The sequence below is a fragment of the Protobothrops mucrosquamatus genome, unplaced genomic scaffold (genome assembly GCF_001527695.2).
Source record: "Protobothrops mucrosquamatus isolate PMUCROS unplaced genomic scaffold, P.Mucros_1.0 scaffold331, whole genome shotgun sequence".
In the NCBI taxonomy this organism is placed as follows: Eukaryota; Metazoa; Chordata; class Lepidosauria; order Squamata; family Viperidae; genus Protobothrops; species Protobothrops mucrosquamatus.
The window spans coordinates 228,314-246,631 of record NW_015386670.1 but is presented as its reverse complement, the minus strand read 5'-3'; the positions used below and the strand labels follow the sequence as shown (position 1 = coordinate 246,631).

General features: G+C 36.2%; 1 protein-coding gene across 1 annotated transcript in view; it reads left to right on the top strand.

The window, feature by feature from the left end:
• Window positions 1–14,471, top strand: part of NDFIP1 (Nedd4 family interacting protein 1) — a 28,923-nt gene extending 14,452 nt beyond the window's left edge. Inside the window, exons 5-8 of the mRNA XM_015815263.1 lie at window positions 1,281–1,405; window positions 3,524–3,590; window positions 6,605–6,710; window positions 13,543–14,471. Of these exons, the coding sequence (XP_015670749.1) occupies window positions 1,281–1,405; window positions 3,524–3,590; window positions 6,605–6,708 (296 nt within the window). The 3' untranslated portion in view covers window positions 6,709–6,710; window positions 13,543–14,471. The remainder of the gene's footprint in view (window positions 1–1,280; window positions 1,406–3,523; window positions 3,591–6,604; window positions 6,711–13,542) is intronic.
• The last annotated feature ends 3,847 nt before the right edge of the window (window positions 14,472–18,318 follow it).

Below are 18,318 nucleotides of genomic sequence, written 5' to 3'. Positions count from 1 at the left end.
AATGTAGCATCTTTTTCATACATAGACTGTCACTTTTGAATTCAGTTTTCGATCAGTCTCAATCTTGTCAAGTAAAACTTGTTCCTCTTTCATAACATCTTTTACAACTCAGTCTGTCTATAGAAACAGACACTCTTAAAATTAATGTCTGGGTCCATAGTTAAAAAAATATCCTTCCGAAGGTCCAATGTTAAAATATTTTGCTTCACTCTGCTCTGGTAAGTCATATTAAATATTTTTTTCCTTAAATTGTAATTCTTTCTGGTTCCCTCCAGTGTCCAGCCTTGAAGATCTCATCCTATCATTTTTTTTAAAAAAAGAAAAGTATTTTTCTACAGAAAGGATTCTTCTAAAATCCCATTTCAAATCCATCTGAACCCTTAGTCTGTAAATTTTCAAAATCAAAGCTAAGCAATTTCTAAAAATGATTAGAAGAGGAAGTATTTTGAACTCAGTTTCCTTAAAGGCATCAACTGGTTTGAGCTAGATAGGTATTCCTTTGTCTCCCAGAGCTGAATACTTGCTGGAGACTGCTGCCATGCAATCTCCTTGCAAGGAGAAACTATCTGAACATTTGGTGGCAATCTCAAATCCTCTCCCTGTCCAGAGAGGAATTGTGAGCAGTCAGTCTACTCAACAGCTCTTCACTCCACCTTGGTCTTCAGTTCCACTTTTAGCTGAGTTGTCGTCTGTTTGCTGTTTTTTCCATTGAAGTTCCAGAGCTGATCATTTTTGACCCAAGAAAAGTCGTGTGTCCATTAGTATCAAAATTGTAGCGGATATAATAATAAGGTATAAGGAGACTAATAGACAGCAGTGCTAAGTTAGGAATGTGACACGGTTTGTGCTACCTCTCTATTTTAGAGGCCTTGAAGTGGAAATATTACAAAAATTGAAGGGAAACCTAAATACTTCCACAAATGGCCATAAGAACAATTCCACTGAGTTACACACAAGCACCTTCTACTTTAGCACTTTGCTTCCACAGTGGTTGATGAGATTTCTCTGGGAAGGTCAAAATCGGGCATGAAAGCAATTTACCCTTTTCTCTTCCTATCTCTTCAAAGTGATGCTGAGAGGCATTCTGACTACTAGCCGTCTATAAATTGCCTTTTACATTAGTCTTTTTAATTACCCTGTCAAATTCTTCAGGGTGTCCTGGTATCAGTGAGCTTTTTTTCATTACAGTATGATCATCATCAATAATTGGAACAAAATTAAATCCATTATCTGGCATTAAGGATTGAATCTTAGGCATTTTCTTTGTTTTGCTTTTTTAGTGGCATTCCTTTTCAACTGGATTGGATTCTTCCTCTCTTTCTGCTTGACTACCTCAGCAGCAGGAAGATATGGGGCTATTTCTGGATTTGGTCTCTCTCTCATTAAGTGGATTCTGATTGTCAGGGTAAGTTACAGAATGGAGAAAGAAGTTTCCCAAGTTTCACAACTCTGTTTGATACAGAATTTACATGATTTCCTTCTTGTGAAAGTTTTAGAAGACTAATTTAGAGAAACTGTTAATGTATTATATCCATTATATTTAGGAAATACCATATAATAGATTCCGTTTCATCCCTATGGTCAGTTGTGTGGAGTCCTTAACATATATGTGCATGCTAATTTGCTTAGTCTTCTTTCAAACTTCTTACTGTTTTGACTTAATGATTTTTATATTTTATTGTGCAGCATTTGGATACATGTTAGAAAACTTGTGTATATTAAACCTTGTGTATATTAAACCTCTTAGATAGGCACTCTGCAATAAACAGGAGTCAGTATGAGTTTGTTACAAGCAAATCATGCAAGATTAATCTTTTTTTCTTCTTTGATAAAGTTATTACCCCAATACCTCAGGAAAATGCTACAGACATAATTATCTTGACCTCAAACACTCTTTCTTTCTCTCTTTCTTTTCAATGCTAGGAATTAAATTTAAAATTACCTGCATAGAAGACAGGATTTGCCATTAATTTATATAACTATATATGTGGACTTCCCATATATACTTATATGGTTCTCTTCTACCAGTAGGCTTCCCAAAGCAGCACATAAATATAATGAAATAAGTTTGAAAAACTGGATTGGATAATATAAAATAGAATTTATATATAGAAATTTTCCTTAAGCATGGAAGATGAACAACATTTTTAGGGGAAAAGGAGGGAGCTTGAGACAAGCTGAAGGCAAAACAATCCTTAACATTAATACCATCTCTATTAATAATATTTTACAAAATTGTCTTTAAACATAATTTAGTCATTTTTGAGAAAAGGAAAAGACAGATCATTCAAAATCTAAGCTTAATTTCAGAGAACATAACTAAGAACTAGGCAATAGATACTAAAAGATGATTTGTAAGAAGTGTTTTGAACTTTTTATGATCACAGCACTTCCCTGCTATTCTTTTAACCAGATTTCTTTTTTCAAGGTTCTATGCAAAACTGGAAAATAATGCAGTTGCTGCAAGAGTTTCATTAACTTTTATAAGTCAGCTTCTTAGAATAGCTTTTATCTTTTTTCAGATCCTTAAAAACCTGTAAAATGAATGGGCTATATATAGATATATCAATAATATATCAATATATCAACTCAGGGACCGTGTCTTTCTACCTTTCCAATCCGATCCAACCGATTGGGCATGCTGTAGATCCCGTCAACCAAAGAGTGTTGACTGGCGGGAACTAGACGATGGGCTTTTTCTGCTGTAGTCCCTGCTTTATGGAATATTCTCCTCTCGGAGATTAGAATGGCCCCAACCCTGTTGGCTTTTCACAAAGCTTTAAAAACCTGGTTGTGTACCCAGGCCTGTGGCTCAGGTGTTAAGGGCCCTGTTCCTTGGCTTTACTGTTAGTTGGTTAACTATCTGCTGTATGAATTTATTTTGGGGCTGTTTTTATGGTTTCATTGTTTTTAATTGTTTTAACTATAATTTGAGAATTGTAAGCCACTCAGAATCACTTGTTTGAATTGGGCGACTATAGAAATTGAATGGATGCATAAACCAATCCATATCCAAAGTACTTCTGAAGCATTTCAAAGTGCACAGGGTCCAAGAACTATACACGACACAGATCAGTGCAAGAGGTAAACCTATTTGTGCATCAAACCTTTGATACAAAAGGAATTGTTTCTATTTGAGGAAGAATATGCAGAATGCCTAGTCACTTACCTTTTCCAAAAGCAGATTTTCTTGATTGTTAACTTCAGCAGCAAAGTACGTTGTGTTTGTTCTGTTTCTTCAACAAAAAGTAATCAAGCAGTGACTGTCTTATATTCCCTTCCGCTAAGAAAGTATAAGTGAAGGTATTTTACAACTGTTATGTCCTAAAGGATTTCTTCCCAGAACTATTAATACTAGCTCAATAAATAATTGTAAATGAGCAGCAGTTATTTTAATACTAAACTATTCCTGCTTTGGAGGATTTAGCAATTGTTCTACTTAGCTACCAAGTAATTAGTGTGAAAAACCCAACAAATGTTTACCAGCTTAATACATTCCTCATTTTTTGTTTTTAATTTTTAGTTCTCTACCTATTTCCCTGGCTATTTTGATGGACAATACTGGCTGTGGTGGGTGTTCCTTGTATTAGGTAAGTGGGTTTCAATGGATTTATTTTAGTGTTACCAAATTGTTGATTTTTATTTTACCTGGGGCTATAAATCAAAATGTAATTTGTAAACTTAAAAACGTTTTCATTTATTTTTTTATTTATTTATTTAACATGGATTTATATGCCGCCCTTCTCCCTATAGGACTCAGGGCGGCTTACAGCATATTAAAACACTTAAAACATCATCCCCCCATAAAAACCTGTTAAAAACCAAATATTTTTTTCGCTGTATAATTAATTAAAATTAAATTAAAAATTGTCCCTATTTAAAAATTCTCCCTAGGCCAGACCCGCTTGTTGNGGGGTAGTTCGTTCCAGAGGGTGGGGGCACCCACAGAGAAGGCCCTCCCCCTGGGGGTCGCCAGCCGACATTGCTTGGCCGACGGCACCCTGAGGAGGCCCGCTCTGTGGGAGCGTACCGGTCTGTGAGAGGGGATCTGTGGCAGAAGGCGGTCTCGGAGATATCCAGGCCCGATGCCATGGAGCGCTTTAAAGGTGGTGACTAACACCTTAAAGCGCACCCGGAAAGCCACTGGTAGCCAGTGCAGCTAACATTTCTGTTAGCTTTCCGACTTAATTTAATTTTTAACTTTAACTTAATTCATTACTTCAGAACGGTCTAAGAATGTAGGGCCCTTTTTAGGGATTTCATATAAAGGAATTCTGCCACCTAGTGGAAATGTCATTTGTTGCATATTAAAAAAATATTGTCTGACTCTTACCTTGGCCGAGTGCAAAATCCTATAGCTTAACCAGATAGAACATGTCGTCAGAAATAACAGATGAAAGGAAGAATCAGAATCAGAATCAGATTGGTCAAATTTCTTCAGAAGGTTTCAACATTATTATGAATCACTAGAGCACAAGCTTAAATATATATACCACAAATTAGGGGAGACATGAACAATTTCCAAAGGATAATGGTGTAGTTAAATAATAGTACCAAGAAAATGCTAAAAAGCAGGAATGCTTTCTTTAACAAAGGCATCTTGTTACAGAAAAGAAAAAAAATTCCCAGATTCTGGTAAAATAAATGTTAAATAATTGAATAATGGAAGCCAGTATAATCAAACCCATGTTTAGAAGCATCTATGCTCTGTTGCAGTGTTACACAAGTTGTAAATTTTCCTAGAAGTGCCAGTTTTCAGCATAACTGTCATAAAACACAGTCATATGACCACTGGATGCTGCAAACGGCCATAAATCAGCCATATTGTCGATCACCTGAAATATAATCACATGATTGCAGGGACCCTGATTATCAGAATTTCAGATTCAGGTCATAAATCCCCTTTTCAGGTAGGCTGTAATTTCAAACAGTTGCTAAGCAACTGGTCATAAGTTGAGAACTACCTGTAATTTGAACTTACCGTACTTTAAAATAGATTTTAAAGGCCAAAGGGGCTAAATATGGAACATTCTCTCTTGGCTCCATTTAGGCCTTTGAACATGAATGATTTGTGTATAGTTACATTTTTTTTTAATATTAGTCTTAATTTTTATAGTATTATTTGTAATACTATTTGTAATTGTAGATTTTGTTGGGGAACAAACTCTTTAGTGTTGGAGATCTTGCCAAGCATATGCATTAACAATAAAATGCCAAATGAGTATGCATACACAATATTGCATGTTGGGATAAACAAAACTGTAAATAATTGATTTCACAGTGCATTGAAAACCTTCCAAACATTGTTTGAGGTTTTTGCTATAACAACTAGTCTGGCGATCTCTCTGTAAAAAAAATATGTGTTGATTAAATGTTCAAGTAATCTGAAGTTTGCTTCATGTTGGTTTAAGTAAAGAAATGATATGTCTTTAAAGGTCAGGAATCACAAATATAATCAAAACAATAAGGAATATGATAACTATTAGTGGAAATGTATTGTTCAATGAATGTATAGATTTTAGATCTACATGATCCTAAGAATTATGGATAAAATTTCACCCTTAAACAGAGCTTCCCCATCTTGCTATTCTTATCTCTGACTGTGTATTTCAACACTCCTAATCTGTAGCTCTTAAACTGGCTGACTGTGCTGCCTAAGATAAGAGAAGGAATAAACCTATGGTTAAGTACCTTAAGCATAGTCTGTAACTGTAAAGAAATATAGATTGCTTGGATATTAAATGTTTTTTTTTCTGATTTGGAACTCTCCTATTTATTTTAGTAATGTGACTTTGAATGTGAGGTGAATATTGACTGATTCAGTATAATGTTTAGAAGCAAAAATTAAAAACAATGTTTTTACCGTTCAACTTCAACTGAAGTTTGTTTTTCTGTTTGTTGAATAAAATAACAAGCTCATGGTTAATAAACCAAAGTTTCCACTTGGATACATATCTTTTATTCTTTAGAAATAACTTTAGCCTTTTTGAACTTAAGTTACTGTTGCTTAAACAGCTCACTCTTAAGTGCCGGAAATTTTATAAATTTTCACCCAAACCACCCAATTCCTTCTGTTCCAGTTGACACTTTGTAACTTCAGCCTTCTCTAGTCTCTAGCCCCTCTTGTAGGAATCTCATTAAGAAGAGGGGCTTCAGTTTTATATTCTTTCAATGACAGTCATCCCAGTTACCAAGATTTGTTTAAGTTAGTGCCCCCTATAGAGTTAAAGGAAACATTAGCTTATCCTATCAATATTGATGGATCTTTGGAAGTCTAGAATATGCAAACAAAAGAAAGTAAGAGCAGTTTCTGAATGATTAACTTGATTGTCTGTGGAAGGATAAACAAATTAATTTTAAGTGGAATGATTTGTCTGAGTGCTCTCTCTCTCTCTCTCTCTCTCTCTCTTTCTCTCTCTAAATGTAATACATAGCCTAAAAATTCTTGGCAATGTTGCATTTATAAAAAAAGGCAACAGACTGTAACAAATTAAGGAAAACCATAACAAATTAGAAACTGATTGTTGAACACTTGAACAAACAGTGCTTTTTGGATCAAAGGGAAATGTGTTTACATAAAAAATATTCTGTACTTTTTCTATAGGCTTTCTTCTGTTTCTCAGAGGATTTATCAATTATGCAAAGGTTCGGAAGATGCCAGAAACATTTTCTACACTCCCTAGGACAAGAGTTCTCTTTATTTACTAAAGGTAATATACTTCAATAAAGTTTGCTAATTTCTAGGGTGTATATAGACACGTGTTTAAAAAAAAACTAGAAAATTTCACTTTCCCCTGTTATTTATAAAATAATTTATAAAATTATTTGTTGCATTTGTTGTCTTTTCTGCATGATCACATAATACCTTTTTGTAATTCAGTCATATTGAGTGCTAAAAGAAGCTTTCAAGTTGCTTTAGGAAAATGTGTTTCCTTGGCCTATATGCACAACTTCATTTGTCAAATAGATGTTCAGTACTGAATTAGAAGGCAACATCAAAACTCAGGGAAGAAAAACACATCATGAGACAGGCTATATAAAAGAATGCAGTTAGCATTATGTTTATGTTTATTTAGATTTGTATACCGCCCTATCTCCCTTACGGGACTCAGGGCGGTGAACAGGCGATAATAAAAATCACAATAAATATCTATTCTAAAATCAAATTAAATAAATAAAGGCCTGCTCTAAAATACCCCATATAAAAAACCTATACTAAAACCTAATTAAGACTACACCAGGCCGGCCGAACGAAATAGATGAGTTTTCAGGGCTCGGCGAAAAAGGCACAGGTCCGCAGTTGTACGTAGGTCGGGGGGTAGGTCATTCCAGAGGGCAGGAGCTGCCACAGAGAAGGCTCTCCCCCTGGGGGTCGCCAGCCAGCATGGACTGGCCGACGGCACCCTAAGGAGGCCCTCTCTGTGGGAGCGGACTGGTCGAAGGGAGGTATGTGGTAGGAGGCGGTCTTGCAAATACCTAGGACACTTGAACTAGAGAAGGTTTGTTTTTTAAAAACAAAAAACAAACTGTGGATAGCCCAGGGGTAGGAAACCTTGGCTCTTTTATGACTTGTGGACTTCAACTCCCAGAATTCCTGAGTCAGCATGGCTGGTTCAAGAATTCTGGGTATTGAAGTCCACAAGTCATAAAAGAGCCAAGGTTCCCTACCCGTGGGCTAGGATATCTTTAATCCTTTATTAGTAAATTGGCATCCCCTATAGCCCTCCTGACTAGGAGGAATTCCCACTGAATTACAATTTTCCTCACTTCTAAGTTTCTTTCAGTACTAATGTTAAAAATTGGTTTGGTTGGAAGGCCATTCCTGTTCGTTTGTTTCTACTGAAATCAGTAACTATTTTATTTTTCTGAACGTAGATTTAGTTTATTTTTAGCCCATCTTCTTTATTTTTATAAATACCTCAAGGCAGCGATCATACCTAATGCTCCTTCCTCCTCCTATTTTCCCCACCACAACCCTGTGAGTAGTTGGGCTGGGGAAAAAAAAAAGACTGACCCAAAGCCACCCAGCTGGATTTCGTGTTCAAAATGGGCCTCAAACTCAGTCTCCTGGTCTTTAGGTCAGCACTTTAACGACTACATCAGACTACTTCTTATAGATAGAACCTGCTTGGTTTCTTTTAACAAGTCACACAGAACTAAAAGAACTAGTTGATTTGGTTTAAATATGCACCATACAATCATTATGCAGTTTGTTTGATTTTAACTTCAAATATTGTGTGAGCCCAGCCAGTTGCAGGTACTAGATCAGACATGTCAAACTCATGACATCGCGCAACGTATCGGACAGTTTTGCCATTGCCGGCAATGGGGGGTGGGCGTGGCTTCCATGTGATGCATCCGGCCCATGGGCCGGCAATTTGACAGCCCTGTGCTAGATACTTTAAACTATGATTAAATATTGCTTGGCACAATGTATACATTTCACTGTTTTTGTATGGTAATATGATCTGGATGCATTGATACCAAAGAAAGTCTGTCTGAATTATGAACGTGCTTCAAAATAAGCATGGGTAGTATTATACACCATGTGTCTTCTGTGTTTAGAGGCCTTTGGACACCCTATATAGAGCTAAACTTTCTCTTAACCTTTGATTTGTAAGTGATTATGTCTGTGTTTCCACATAGCTTTCCACAACCTATGTGGAAATAACTTTTTTTCAAAAAAAAAATAAGAATGGTAGCAATTTGCAGTGTAATAAACAATTCCTAATGCCTTAGCAATGGTTACATTTTCATCAGCTTTTGTAAAAAAAATTGCAATAGAAAGGCTTCTCGTGATTGATCTTTGTATTAAATCAGGAAGCTTTCATTGGTGGTGAGGGTGATTAATTTCGGCTTTTGTGATTTTGAAAAAAATTCAGAAAATGTGACTATCTGGGAAAAATTATGTGCATTAATACTGATTGAACTGGGGAGTAAATGAGAAGGCTTGATCATTCTCTGGCTTAAATTTTGTCTGTTTGTTCAAATGAACTTTTCATCTTTGGCATGTATGTGTATATTTAGTTTGGGATATATATTCGTAGTATTTAGTGAATTTTATATCTTTAGAGTTAGCGATAACTCTGCTAGCAGGAATTAATACAGAGTTAGCGATAACTCTGCTAGCAGGAATTAATACATAGTTTTCTGGTTGCTTTCTTTTTTACTGGAAACACATATTCTGTTATCCTCAAGAGCCCAAACTAGGAAAGAAATTTCAGATTCATTGTAAAACACCTGGAGCTGTGAGATTATGCCTTCATATGGGGGATAGATCACAGGGCCTAAAATAGTGAATACTTTTATACCCGTTCAAGACAATTAACTACAAAGACCAAAACAAACATACTGTATATAAAACTGAGCAGAGTTCTCTGTAAAACAACATCAAGCACATGGACGTGTGATATGAGCAATATTTCTGAATAGAAAGTCCTTGCTTAAGTTGTAAGTTGACTGGTATCCAGATAACAGCATTTTTTTTAATATATTTGTTTATGTCACGAATATTTAAGTCACATAAAATGAATGTAATATTTCATTGTAGAATTTGAAATGTATTACCAGCTCAAAGAATGTTTATGTTATGTGTCTCATTAAATCATATTTTTCTATTGTTTATGGTTCTTGAAAAGGAGTAAGCAATTCAGAGTCAAACATTCTTTCAACTAAGAAGTGCAGTGTTCAGTTTCTGTTCGTATCTTAATTTGTACATTTAGTTCAGTGAACGGAAATAAATGGATATTTGCTTTTTGAATTGATAATTAGTAGCCCAAGAGATTTTTTTTATGCTGATGAAACAAGAAGTGAAGAGTGTTTCACTTTTCTTTGGAAACTGCTTCCTGTAATTTTAGTTATATTATATTATATTGGATCGAAGAATCAGGATACTGTGCTGTTTCATCCTTGGAGAATCATATAGTTACTTTAAAAAGTATTATGCAGCACAAGTTAACATATTCTCAGAAAATCTTTAATTTACTTGAATTAAATGTAATAGCTAGTGGCTAAACAATATAGTGCTGTTAAAAACTAGGGGGAATGCTCATTTTAAATTTCACTGGCAGACTCATTCTTTTTGCAATAAAATATATTTATGAAAGGCTGCCGGCCAGTCAGCTGAACCTCCCAATTCACTCCAGTTTATTTGGCTGGGAAGGTCTTAAGTATTCTACCAAGAACTTCTCCCTTCACCTACAGGGGTCTAAGAAAAAGGAAATGGAAAAGGTACCTTGGATCAAATGGCCTGAAATTATTCCCAAAGTTAATTTAGATCCAAATGACCTGAAACCCCCCCCCCCAATACAGAAATTATGCCCATTGAGAAACACAAGGGATAGCGGTGTAGGGAAAGGCTTTAAAGAGAACCATAAACTATAGAAAAATAAGATTTAGTGAGACACGTAAACATTCTTTGAGATGGTAATATATTTCTACAATTCTACAAATTCTAAAATAAATTATTACATTGATTAATTCATTATTATTATTATTTTAATTATATCCGATTTTTATTATTTTTTATAAACTCAAGGCGGAGAACTTACCTAATACTTCTTCCTCCTATTCTTATATTCCTTACAGCAAAAACACTGTGAGGTGAGTTGGGCTGAGAGAGTGACTGGCCCAAAATCACCCGGCTGGTTTTCATGCCTAAGGTGGCACTAAAACTTAGTTTCCAGTTTCTAGCCTGCTATCTTAACTTCTAGACCACACTGTCTAGTGAACAAAATCCAGTTTCAAAAGAAGTTGATTGTGAGAAAGGAAATATAAGAAAAACAAGAAAAATTAGTAATCACAAACAGAATTTCATACAAAATCAGTACAATCAGCCTACTCAGACTAGCTACCGTGTTTCCCTGAAAATAAGACCTAGCCTGATTTTTACGTGTGCACCTAATATAAGCCCTACCCCCAAAATAAGTCCTAGTTTTGGGGCAAGGTGCATGGGTAAAAATCAAGCTGGGCTGGTGGGGTAGAGCTGCCCCACGTGCCCCACACCCCGACACCTGTCATGCCGCTGCCTGAGTTCTGCGGCCACTCACGGCAGGATGCCACATGGCGCTTTGCGCCAGTGCCACCACTCGCGGCAGGACACCATGTGGCACTTCACGCCAGTGCCACTCTATTACCAGGACCGGAGGGAGGGGGGGTGGCAGCGCAAGTAGGAGCTGCTGGGGCCACGGGGGGGGGAGACAGGTGAGGTTTGTTGGGGGAGAACCAGGGAAGGGAGGGAGAGGTGCCTCAAGGGGGTTTCACAAAGACAGCTTGGCTGGCAACTCAAATGGAGGAGGAGAGGAGGAGCAAGGCTAGCACGGAATCTGACGTTGCGGGGGAGGGAGGTGAACGGTAGGGCCTGCGTGGGTCTTGGGGGAATCAGGAAACGGCAGTGCCTACATGGCTTTTGCGGGGGAGGGCAAAATCAGGCAAACAGCAGGGCCTGCACAGCTCTTGCGGGGTGGAGGGGGAGAGCAGGCAAATGGCAGGTATTTAAAAACTCCTTAATAAACCCAGGATATATCCCAGTTTGGAGAGATACTAGCTATTTGGATGTTGTTAGGAAGACCCTTGTCATTTCCTTTATTCTCTTCTTGATTAATTCAATCAAGAGCTAACTGAAAGCTAGTCTTTTGGAGGAAAACTTACTTTGCCCAATCAAAAAAAGAAAAAGAAAGAAAAGAAAAGAAAAAAAATAACAGCCAATAACACCACTTTCCTAATAACTTAGTGGAGTGATAAAGATGCAGTCTAGGTTTTGCCAGTTGTCCATTGCGTAAACAGGATTTCAGGGAAGAGACTTTCTAAGGAAACAAAAACTTTGTTTTATTTTATTTGGGCCCCTCATTATGGAATCAGCTTATCAGATGCTTTAGGGGGCACTATTGTGCCATACAAAAAAATAACAACCTTTAAAAGCTTTGTTAAGAATATCACTGTTAGGCATTTTAAAATGTGACATGGTTAAGGCAATGTTTTATTTATAAATTAAGCCAGTCCCAAAACGAATAAATATGGGTAAATCCCCTGGTTATGTAAGGCTGACTTAAGTAATTCTGATATTACACTTGAGGGTGCCAAAATGGCAGCCACATAATTTTGCATCTATGCAGTGTTTTAATTTGATATACGCAAAAAGTGACTTTTTCAGAGTTCATGGATTAGAACTTTTACATAAGCTAGAGAGTGCCTATAAATGAAATTCTCTAGCCTGCCAAATTAAAATTCAGTAGACAACAAAATGTATATATTTATTTATTAAAGGTGCTTGATGCTGGTTCAGTTGAGCAAATTTATGGAAGTTACAAAGCAACAGCTGTAACATCCAACAAGCAGCAGTATTCATAATCAAATCTGAAGAATGTGCAGAAAAGCAATCTAAAAAGGATGCTTACAAACATTACTGTGCAGAACCTACTTGTCTGAAGCTCCTAACACAATTATTCTAAGCCAGTGTTTTGTAGTTAGTGTGCATGGAACTAATGCTATTTTTAGTATTATGGTTAGTTAAATATAATTGTAGATTGTAGTTATTAATTATGTTTACTATATAGTAATCTTATTCCTTGAGATTAAAGTAAATAAATTTAGCAATCTTTAATCTGCTGTTCAGATTTGAACGTGAATACAGAAATTACAATGATGAGCAAGATTGTAGATTGCCTCTTTTCATCACTTGCATTTTATTGTGCTTTTTATTTTCAGTATTCTTTATAAATGGATACATGCAAATAAAAATCAAATTTTCATACAGTGCTTGCTGTACTCAAGATACCAAAGTTATTTATTGTATCGATCTGATTATGCTAAACCAGAGAAGGTAGCCTATAGCCTCGCCCCCACCCCCATTTGTGAACCTTCATTGCCTGTTTTAATATGATCCAATATTATGTTATTGCTGTCTTAAATACAGTTTGTCTAAACTGTTTTGAAGAAAATAGCATGACTATAGAATATAGAACTGCCGTTATAGAGTAACCACTCGGTGCCGTGACTGAGCGGTTAAGACACTGGGCTTGTCAACCATAAGGTTGGCAGTTCAAGACCCAAGCACCATGTGACGGGGTGAGCTCCTGTTTCTGCCCCAGCTTCTGCTAACTTAGCAGTTCGAAAGCATGTGAATATGAGTAGACAAATAGGTATCACTTTGGTTGGAAGGCAATAGCATGCTGTGCGCCACAGCATATAGTCATGCCGGCCAGATGACCATGGAAGCATCTTCGGACAATGCTGACTCTTCAGCTGTGAATTGGTGATGACCCCCCCCCTCCTAGAGTCGGACACAACTTTGCCTTTACCTTTAGAATGAGTTTATCTTCTGTTTCATTGTTCAAAAACTTGACATCAAACATGGATTGTGTCACACACAGATTTATTCAGCTATTAAAATGAAACAACAGAACGAAGTATATAAAAGCAGCCAAAAAACACTTATGAATTATTATGCTATCTCCAATAATTCTCGAATGTAAAATGTTTCCTCAGTATCCTTAACTTGTTTTATGACCATTCTTCTCTTTGCTATCGTTTTGCTCTTTTCAGACTGAAGTCTTTTGGCAACATTTTCCTGCTTTAATGAATCCTCCCTCAATTAATATATGGACATCTGCAGGAAATGAATCAAGACTCTGAACACCCACAAAAGGAAAAAAAAAAGTAATTAATCACCTGCTTAAAATAAATAAAAGTTTTATTGGAAAAAAGAAGCATTTCTTTCTATTTGTTTTTAGATGTAAAATTTTAATAGTACAATGCAAACTCCTGTAATCATTAAATCATTAGTGGCTAATGTTTGAAACAGCTCTTGCAATCAAGTCTGTGATGTTACTAATAATGCCTTATATAGTATTTGTAGTCTTTTAAATAGCATGAGCTATTGCCCTGTAGCCAGAAGGGGTCAGTCTTGCTTTTTTTTCCCCTTAAAATGAGCTTGGAGTATACTCTCTTAGTGTAAGATACCGTAATAATGCTGGCCATTGTGAAGGGATGTTCTTGGATCTAGAAACTTGTTTTGACTGTATTTCTGCACATAATATGTATCTATTATTAAATAAAATGATAACAACTTGGAAGTAAAGCATACATGCACAATCTGAATGTTTTTAAAGAATAACTGAGAGTATTGCTAAGAAGATGGTAGAGATATGTATTAATTTTTAGTAATATATGATAAGTCCTTTATACAATTGTACTATATCCATTTTGACTTGGGATCCTTGCAGTATATGTTGGTAACGTAAAATTCAAATAATTTGATACTGCCATGTGTAAAATCAGACTATTATGTTTGATGATTTTAGGGGTCTTAAGGTAGTTCCTTTACTAATTAACATTTCTTGTTTTTCTAATTTATGTTACAGTTAAATATAGTTTATTGTACGTTTCTGTGATTTCTGCAAAGCAGTAATTCAGAATTCTATTATGTTAAAACTGTAAATATAGCAGAATGTTAATAAATGTCACTTACATTAGTAGGGTTTTCATTTTGCTATACACCAATATTCACATGGAAACTTTAAGGGGGAAATCCTAAAATAGTCTAATTAGAACATGCTGGCTCTCATTTGGGCTATTAGATGGCAAATGGCAAGGATGGAAGACGATATGGCACTATTTTATTATAAGTCTCAGTTTATTCAATCACTCAAATGTCTGCTGTCTTAACCAATTCTCACATCTAAGGCTGTTGACAAACCAAGTAATTGTTTATGTCTCCTAAAAAAATATAGTCTTCATTATTTTTGTAAAAGCTTAAAAAATGTGACTCAGCCAAGCCCAGTCTAAGCATAATGTTTATGCTGGGAGGGATACCACAGGCAAAATGTAACTATTTTTCATGCTTGAACTGTACTTGTGCACGTATGTGATTCACATATGTATTACATTGTTTGATGAATGTGACTTGTATGTTGTTTCAAACAGCTAAAGATTCCAGTAGTAGGATGAAGATGTATAGTGGGTATGACCAGTATTTTCTGTGGATTTTTTTAGGGGGGTTGTGTTGTCTTCTTTTAATTAAACTCTTTTACGGCTCTTGCTGGAGCTTCAGTTTCCCATCTCAGAATGACAGAAATCTTTAATGCCAGACTTTAGCAATTTTGGTCAGAGATAATTTGTGCAGGGGAGGAGGAAAAAAAAAAAGGGGGGGGTATTTGAGGCCTTATGCAACTCCAAGTCCTCAAGTTCTCCACCTCTTTTGTATGGAAGGCACTGACAATGAATTTCACTGAATTCTTGTAACATAGCAAGCACGTTTAGTATTTTCTTTTGGAGCATACAAAACCTATAGGACACATGGTGAACAAAGTTCATTGTGACTGATTTGGTACAGCCCACTTGCTAAATATGACACCCCATCTTACTGCACCACTTTAAAGCTTGTTTGATAAACATTATAATACCTTTTACAGAAAACTACATAGCTGGAAAAAACCTTCCCTCCCACACTAGAGAAAAATGCTAACAGTATAAAAATTCTAGGTCTGTTATGAGACTTTTAAGAGTCTTATTATTATATTAAGAGTTTTAAGACTGTGTTTTTAACTTGCTGTTTTGTGATGTAGAACCATGTATCATAATTTACAGAAAATTTTTCCAAATGCCTTCTTTCCTTTAAATAGGTATCACCAGGGATTAATAGCATCACCTTCAGTAGAGATGCATTTGTTTTCAAAGTGGTGTCAAATCCTCTTTTCATTTCCTGGGTTGTTTAAGACCAACAAGCTTTGTAACAGTGATATTTGAGTCTTTTGTTAAGGTATTTTGGGACAGCAGTGTTTTGTATTTGCAGAAAGATGCAAATCACATCCCTTCATTTTTTTGGGAGGGAAACGCATGCCTTCAGAGAGATGTGGACAATTTTTGAATAATATTTCTATAGCCTAATACATTTTTTAATATTGGCCATCTCCCCTGAATTATCTTACAATTTTTAAAACTTTATTCAGTGATTAAAAATATATACGTTAGACTTGCAGCCCTATAGCCAGTTCCTTGATGAGAAGTGAATTCAGCACACCTTAATTTTAGATAGATATGTAGAATTTTGCTGTAAATTATATGTCATTACTAAAAAAAATATGTAAGTAAAATATTTTTATAGCATGTCTGTTTTGTAATAAACAATGACATCACGTTTTAAAAAGATGCCAACTGGCTTTCTAAGTGTAATTGTAAGCACCACAGAATTCAAAGCAACTTCTAAATGGATAGGGTAGAAGTTTTACTATTCTCATTCTCCATATGATAATCTAAGCTGTCGATCTTCCCTGTGCATAGAATTGCTTGTAGAAAAGAATTTACATGAGGCTTGCTAAATACCTGCTATTTAAATTTATTTTTTTTCAAGCTTTAATAACATTTAATTGTATCTGTTATTTGAATCTTTGGAGGGCAGGAAAAATACGGCTAGAAAGAAAAGGTTTGAATATTCTGACTGTGGACTGGCAATGAGATTTTGAGTGTGTGTATTTAATAATAATAATAATAATAATAATAATAATTTAATTTATATACCGCCCTTCTCCCGCAGGACTCAGGGCGGTGCACAGCATATTAAAACAAGTACAAGTACAAAAACAAAAAATATAAACCCCTATAAAACCAAATTAAAAACCAAATATTTGAAGCTGTATTTCTATTAAAATTATTCTTAAAATCATCCCTAAATANCTTGAGGGCACGGCGGAAAGTAAGGAGATCCGGAATCGTCCGGATCTCGGGGGGTAGTTCGTTCCAGAGGGTGGGGGCACCCACAGAGAAGGCCCTCCCCCTGGGGGTCGCCAGCCGACATTGTTTGGCCGACGGCACCCTGAGGAGACCCACTCTGTGGGAGCGTACCGGTCTATGGGAGGAAATCTGTGGCAGAAGGGGAGAGAAAGTTAAAGTTGTTTTATAATTTTGACATTTTAAATTTAAAATAAGGATGGGAATTGTTTCGGTCAAGAGCCACGCCTTTTTTTTAGTGATTATTGGATGGGACCCATATGCTGGTGGGAGGAGAGGGCAGGTCTCACACAACTTTAGTAAAAGAGATTTCTTCTGAATTTACATTGAGAAAGAAAGAGTGAATAAGGTGAACTGCAAAGCCTGGTTCATAGGGGTTAGGCAGATGGATGAGTTTAGGGCGGCAGTCCCCTAATAATATTGATATCTGGATATTTCAACTTGTCATTCTAGAACTTTCAGGCAATTTCTCTCGCCCCTGAATGACATCTGGGGGAATTGGTGCCCATTGTCATGCCATTATTAACCAAATGCAGGGAGCTTGGCAAAAGATCTAGCCTTTGTTTCTGGATCTTGTTCCCAGTCCTGCCTTAGCTATAGTGGCTTATTCATTATGAGGGTCCCATGCCTAAATTTTAAAGTTCAGCAGCTCAGATATACTTTGACACTTTAAAAATGTAAAATTATTCAGTCGTGCAAGAGTGATAGATTATCTTGCTTTAGATACTATGTTTATACTTTCTCTGGTAACCCCAAAAAGATATCTAGTGATTTTTTTTCTTGTGTGCTATTCTAGTTATGGTAAGAGAGTTTTTGAAGACAGATCCTGCTACAGATAAGTGATATACTCAGTTCTATAGCTATTAGAAATAACTGCATTACCCCGGATCTTGGGAAATTTACACATTAGTGTTGACTACAACAAAAGCTGATGAAATTTGCATGGTGCATCAAATATTAAGAAAAGTATAGGGGCCTAATTTAGAGCGAATTGGGAATGGGAAGTAGCAAGCACTGATGCAGATGCACAAAGAAATTTTTGTGGGTTAGCTTAATCATGTTTAAATAGACCTCCCGGAAGCAACAGGAACATAGTATCAGCAGCTTATCTCTTAACTGTGTTTATTTGCACCTACCAATCAGCCACATGTTTACCTTGTATTGATGGTGCAAAGTTTAGAATTTCAGTGGGGTGACAATGGTGCAACTTGGGTTATCCTCTGCAGCAAACAACTTCCAGGAGAGGTAGAGGAAAAGGATGTTTTGTGTAACTAGACTGGTGTGGCTTTCTCGAGAAGTCTTATTTACATTTCCCTGGATCTAGTTAGCTTAAATGTTGCTTTTAGGAAACTGTAGAAAGATACCTGCATTGGTTTTGCTATACCAAACACCTAAACCAAATGCTGCTGTTGGGAGACAGCTATTCGGTAATCAAACCAGGAGGGAGCAACTGGTGTGTAGAGGTTTAGAATTGATATGAAGATAATTACATCTTCTAAAATAAGTACCTTGTTCTAAAATATCATCTAATTTTTTGCCAAGTAAAAATTAGAATTTGCTTACAACCCCCCCCCCCCCCCCCCCCCCCCCCCT